Source organism: Typha latifolia, chromosome 3, assembly GCF_019914945.1.
Source record: "Typha latifolia isolate L0001 chromosome 3, TyphaL0001v2, whole genome shotgun sequence".
Lineage (NCBI taxonomy): Eukaryota > Viridiplantae > Streptophyta > Magnoliopsida > Poales > Typhaceae > Typha > Typha latifolia.
The window spans coordinates 8,353,369-8,359,732 of NC_133088.1; the positions used below are offsets into that span (position 1 = coordinate 8,353,369).

Sequence of the window (6,364 nt, forward strand, 5' to 3'; positions counted from 1 at the left end):
AGCATACATATAAGTCATAAAACCCTATTTATAGAAAATAAAATATAAGAGTCCTAAATAAACTTAACTAAACTAGTCTTCCTTATCTATCTCAGATTAGTTCTTTTTTTTGTTGCAGATTGAGTCCGACTATGAGAAAATTTTGAATACAAAAGTTCTAGATCGTTTCTGATCTTTTCCAAGTAGTTTCGTATTATTTGAACATTTACTGAATATTATATAAATATTTTTTCAAAATCACGTAGAGTTGTATTTAGCTTATTAAACAATTATAATCTACTAAGGCTCTAATTAAACAATAAAAACAGGTAAGATAAATACACTCAACCCATTGAGTGTAATGTCCCCTTGATGTAATACCACCTGACCCGGTTAGTATCACTTGGAAGAGGAGAAAGTGGTAATAGGGCCCACTTATGTACCAAATGAAATTTGGAGGAAACTTGGAAGTAGGAAATCTTGTAATCCAGCTGCATGACTTGCATATAGTGAAGATCCAATTGGAATTCTGGCCCCTTGGTCTACTTCCACTATTACAAGGCTGTCAGGCCCGAACACGGATGGGTCGGGCTGGGTGGGCTAGTCAAGTCAGACTTTCCGGCTAGGCCGGGTGACAAAGGCCTAACCTGGAGCGAGCCATAATACCCAAGTTGGGCTCAGGCTGGACTTAGCCTAGTTCCACACGCCAACCTCACCCCAAACCCGTTTTAATAATACTCTCCTCTTCTCTGTCGGCGACCACCGTCCCTTCAAATTAAGGTAAGCCTCCTCCTCCATCCTTTCTTTTTTCTCTCAGCCCCAAGGAGCCAAACCCTAGGGCTGCGGCAATTCTGCCGGCTGCGGTGCCTCTAACTCTTCCCCTCCATGTTGCTCTCTCTTTCACCAAGTTATTTCTTTCTGTCTCTCTTTCTCCGAGTAGAACTCTTTATTCACCTCTTTCCCTCTTTTGTTTCCTCTCTCCCTGTCAGCCCCCGCCGCCCCTCGTGTCTCCTCCGAATATGGAATCTGAGCTCGGCGAACTTAGCAACCTACGAGTAACTTCCCTAGAAGAGGAGGAAGACGAGGAACAGAGCGAAGAGATCGAAATGGACGATATGGAGGATGACGAGGGCGAAGAGGGGGAAGAGGGAATAACCCTAGGGTTCGTCGAGAAGCCCAAGAATCCGCAAACCCTCCTTCGCCATTTGTTTCCAAGCAAAGCTGGCGGTGTTCCCGTATGTCCTTGTAATTTGCTCCCTTGTCATTAATTCCGTTGAATTCATCTCAACTCCGTGCTTTTCTTTTCTTTTTGAAAATTTCTTGTCTTAATTTATTTTATTCTTAGGCATGGTTGGATCCGGTAAACTTGCCGTCGGAGAAATCTCGCACTTGTGGCTTATGCGGAGAGCCTCTGCAGTTTCTTCTTCAGGTAATCGACGTTTCTTTTTACTCTTGTTCGAATTTTGGTTTCTTTAGTAGAATTGTGCAGTTTAAATGTTGAGTTTTGTAGATTTATGCGCCGATAGGAGAGAAAGAGTCGACATTCCATAGGACCTTATTCGTTTTCATGTGCCCATCAATGTCATGTCTTCTCCTAGACCAGCACGAGCAGTGGAAGCATGGGGAAGAGAATCCTCGTAGAAGGTAATTCATCTTTTACGTGCTTTCTCTAGACCTAGTTTTGATTTGGTTTTTTTTTTGACTTTTAAGCATTTGGGATGGTTGTAGCGTGAGGGTTTTTCGTTGCCAGTTACCACGGACTAATCAATTTTACTCGAGTGATCCTCCGAGGCATGACGGCACCGACAAGCCACTAAAAGCAGGAGGTAATTTGCTGGCTTTTGTTAGCTGTCTATTAATTATTTTGTTCTTTACTAGCTTTAGCAAGGCAAGGTTGTATTGATCTACTTAGGACAAGTACATCACTTTGAAACTTTCTTGCAGAATGAGCAATATGTAGTTGGATTAAGATTGTTTTGCGAATCTTCTAAAAAAGATAAATAAGAAAATAAGATTGTTATGAGAAATGACATATGATATCAGAGAAAGTATATTGCTATTCTGGATTATTTCTGCAAATGCAACTATTGCTGATCTCTCTTGTAATAGAACCCATCAATCACAGGATCCTCATTTGATATGCTCGGTTTGTAAATACCTTGCTTCTCAACTTCCCTACATTTACAACCCTAAATAGGTCTGATCTTATGGCACAATGCAACAATTCATTTGCTTTCATGTAAGGACATCTTTCTCAGATTTCAATGCTGCTGTTTCCAGGGTTCGCAGTATTATCATTTGCTTGTCTTTGATTGGAAGTTATTAGTCTTGTCTGTGCAGTGACTAGTGTGATTTACATTAGTGGACAGATAATTGCTCGGAATCGGATCATAAGTTTGATGTTTTTACTGATCTCTAAATTATCTTTCTATGGATGATTCTCTAGTTTCCCTCTGTTGTTGGTGTGGCACATGGAAAGGAGATAAAGTCTGCAGTCATTGTAGAAGAGCAAACTATTGTTCTGAGAAGCATCAGGTTCTTAGATAAGATATTTTTCTACTTTATTTTTCTATTTCCCTATATTACCATGTGGGGAATTGATGGATCCTTAAATCTTTTAATTTTTTCAGGCATTGCACTGGCGATCAGGACATAATAGTGATTGTCATCAGACAATCAGATCTTTAGGAGCATCATCTTCTGGTCTTGCTAAAAGTTTGGAAATGATTGGGGTTGCAAAAAAATGTGCGTTCATATTCTTGTCTTATATAATTTTGTTTAACTAGTAAGTGATAAGTACATGATATATTTGAAATTACTTGTAGTTTCTAGCAGCACTTTATGGCCTGAATTTGAAATTTCTATTGAGGATGAATATATTTTTGATTCTGAGAAATCTGGGGAGAATAACATGGCTATATCTTTGGCACCCAAACTGAACAAAACTGATGAGATGATACAGTCTATGATGGACCAATTTGAGGTTTGCTTTTCATCATATATGCTTTCATGTGATGCTTCTTTTAAAAATATATGGCTTTGTTTCAATCTGCATACCTGCAAGCAGGGTGATGCGGATAAAAGAAGTTGGGCATCTTTTCAAGAGCGAATTGCTGGAGCAACTGAGCAAGTTTTAAGGTGAAATCTTTCTCATGCTTCATATATTGTCTTTTCTTTTCTTTTGTTGCTCTTCATTTTGTTCTTCTTACCGAGTAGCATGTGCTTTAACAATGCATGCTGATTTCTTGCTTGTGAACTTTCTGAACTTTGGTCTTCATTCTGAGATGATGAAATTGTACTGTAAAAATTGGTGCATTTTCCCATTTGGCATTTTAAGCTACGTGTCGAGTGTCTGGAATCGAAACGAACTGCTTTGGTGAATGCCATGCCTATGCTATTATAATAATTTCCTTTAGTTAGCTTGCATAAAAATTGGCCTTCCCCATTTGTCCTTTTATTTTCATCTGCTCTTTTGCAAGTGTATGATACTGATTATTAGTTTCTTAACACTTTCTTTAACAGATATTTTCGAGATCCAATGGCAAGACCTCTTTGGCCTTTATCGATTGGCCGGCCATCTAAAGCAGATATTCCTTCATGCAGCTATTGTAAAGGCCCATTATGCTATGAATTCCAGGTTCAACAAATTCTTTTTATTTTTTATTTTTGCTGTAGGCCATGGTTTTTGTTTTCTTCAGATTTTAAAACACGTTAACAAACAAAGCATAAGTCAATGCCCCTATGTTCTTAGAGATGGTTAGGAAGCCTATTTACTTTCTTGAAACTACCAGTGACTGTTCTAACTCTGCAGATCATGCCACAGTTGCTTTACTACTTCGGAGTGAAAAATGATCCCGAGTCCCTGGATTGGGCAACCATTGCAGTATACACATGTTCAGAATCCTGTGAAGTAAGCTTGGGCTACAAAGAGGAATTTGCCTGGGTTCAGTTATATCCTGCATTATAGATACTTTAATATGGCTATGTTTATGTCTGCAGCAGGCCCTCTACATTTACATATTCCAGGTCTGTGATTTATGATCATTTCTCTTTTGTAGGATTGATTTGTAGCGATATAAACAGTAAAATAGTCTAATTTTCCTGAAAAGCTGTTATATTGGATTCTGTGGGAGCCGAGTTTAGATACATTAGTAATTTCTTAACCTTCATTGATTTAGGATTTTACTATTTACTAATCTGAAATTCCGCAATATATGCTATGTGATTTACAGTTACTGCTGAAATTGTTTGCAAACAGAAATTAAATTTATGGTAACCAGAGAATTTATGCTGGATTTCTACTCTAATACTTACGGTCTAGCTAGAACACACTCTTATATTTATTTATAAGATGTAATTTAATGCAAATATATAGTGGTCTATCTCATTTTGCTTCAATGTCAAATTCACTGATATAAGGAAGGTTTAATTACACTTTGGTTTAATTAACTTTGACTTAGTATCAGTTTACCCCCTCGATAATAAAAGTGTACAAATCATCTCCAAGCATTTTGAAAACCTACAATTAAACCTGTATGTTAGTTTACCGTGAGCTTATTTAACAGAAAGTCACATGATCAATATGTGTAAAGTAAGTTATGTGCATATTGACTAAATTACCCTCATGGAAGTGGAAAAATATTTTTTCCGGCTGATTTTGCATTCATCTCCTTCGTAAATACTTAAAGAATGGTCTGCCCTCATCGTTCCCAAGTCCTGTACTTCTTATCCTACCTCTCCACTTTTCTCAAATCTTCACCTTATTTGCAGATCTATACTTTGGCATATGGCGCTCCACCAATAACCTATCACCCTTCTCTTCTCCTATGTGTGATTTCAACCCTTTGTCTAAGAGGGTTGTGGGGATGAGAGGGTCCTGCAATGTGAATCTTGTTAATAGTTTAATTCTTTAGCCAAATTTTAGTATTCATCCCATTTGGTATTCTTTCTGATTGCTCTGCCTTTATCTTCTATCCTTGTTTTTTAATTTTTTTTTATGCTTTTCTGGATTTATTGATTAAACTTCAATTGACTTCTCTCGTGGTTTTCTATTCTCATTGCAGTTTATATCTCTTTTGCTTGATCAAAACTTGGGGACTTCTCTTTCTGTAACACGCGAAGTTGCGAGCAGATTGTGTGGCCTTTCAGGAGGCAGTTTTGCATAGTGAATCAGTAGATATACCCTTCACAAATCGGCATTTGTGTCGACTCTTACTGCAGATCAATAACTTCAGCTTTTGCCATCATCGTAGGTTAACATTTTTGCAGTAGTGATGTCTCAAGATAAGTAGATTGTCAAATATCACTGAGATCCGTGAGATTATATGGCAAATTTTTTCTGTTGGCATTTTACCTGGCTTTTATTTATCTAGAGGAGTGTTTCTTTTTTATGTAGACGATATAATGCGGGAAAATAGTCTCTAATTTTAACATATATTGGTTAGCTGATGCAGAAGAACTTTTATGTACTGGAGTTGTCTCATACAACGGAAAATATATTACTAAGTTCTTTTTCTCAAAAAAATAAAATAAAATAAAAATAAAATTATAATATAATTTATTGGGTGTTTTGTACCATAAATTAATATAACTTATATGTTTACATATTTACCCATTTTAATTTTATTTTACAGTTTCACCCTTTTTTTTAGTAAAATAATTATAACACACTTTGACTTTTGTTTTTTATGATTTTTTATTTATTAGGGGAGAGAATGTGTATTTTGTAGATTTTAAAGGAGATTGAGATGAGAGAGAAAATATATTGTATATTCTTAAAGTTCGCATGGTAGAATAATAAAAAATTATAAAATATATTTAGTTTGGAGTTTTTTTTTATAGATTCTCCTAATAGAAGTAAAAATATTTCTTACTTTTCAATTAGTATTAGAGTACCTGGATTTGTCTTTTTAATTAGTATCTGTTATGATTCGATCACATGGTTAAATCAAGTCAAGTTGATTAGTTAGTTTTATATTATTTTTTAAACTTTAAATAAATTGAATAATTTGTACGTGGATCCAATCCGTTAGGGATTTTTATTCCTAGAAATGAGAGTGGACATATGTTGATAATTATTATTGAAAAAATTTAACCTTAGCCAAATTATTATTTTTGTCCTTATTCTTTATCGTAGTTGTTAGATTGGCTTTATCTTTCTAGGAGTAGATTATAGCCGTAGAAGTATGTTACCAACCGGGCTAAAGAAAAGAAAGGTTTAGGTTGGGTATTTGGATTGAAGGGAGTTTTTTAACGGTGATGGAAAGAATGAAAGTGGGATGAATATAGAGATAGGGATGCTTGTGATTAGAGAAGTGATCAGACGAGGAAGAAGAAGGGGTTCGCTACTAGAAGTAGGGTAGCGACAGATAAGGGGAAAGATCTA

At 36.1% G+C, this 6,364-nt stretch overlaps 1 protein-coding gene across 4 annotated transcripts; it reads left to right on the forward strand.

Moving 5' to 3' along the window:
* The first annotated feature begins 681 nt into the window (after positions 1 to 681).
* On the forward strand, positions 682 to 5,369 carry LOC140784296 (uncharacterized). Of its 4 annotated transcripts, none has more exons than XM_073131608.1 (12): positions 682 to 759; positions 969 to 1,214; positions 1,325 to 1,408; positions 1,490 to 1,623; positions 1,690 to 1,805; positions 2,426 to 2,514; positions 2,610 to 2,724; positions 2,805 to 2,962; positions 3,047 to 3,117; positions 3,502 to 3,616; positions 3,791 to 4,005; positions 5,043 to 5,369. In XM_073131608.1, exons 2-11 carry the CDS (start codon positions 999 to 1,001, stop codon positions 3,944 to 3,946), a joined length of 1,254 nt encoding a protein of 417 aa, XP_072987709.1. In that variant the 5' UTR covers positions 682 to 759; positions 969 to 998; the 3' UTR covers positions 3,947 to 4,005; positions 5,043 to 5,369. The 4 variants fall into 4 exon arrangements, with proteins under 4 accessions (XP_072987709.1, XP_072987711.1, XP_072987710.1 ...); XM_073131610.1 differs by having other exon boundaries at positions 1,708 to 1,805; XM_073131609.1 differs by having other exon boundaries at positions 741 to 866; positions 1,708 to 1,805.
* Positions 5,370 to 6,364: the final 995 nt, after the last annotated feature.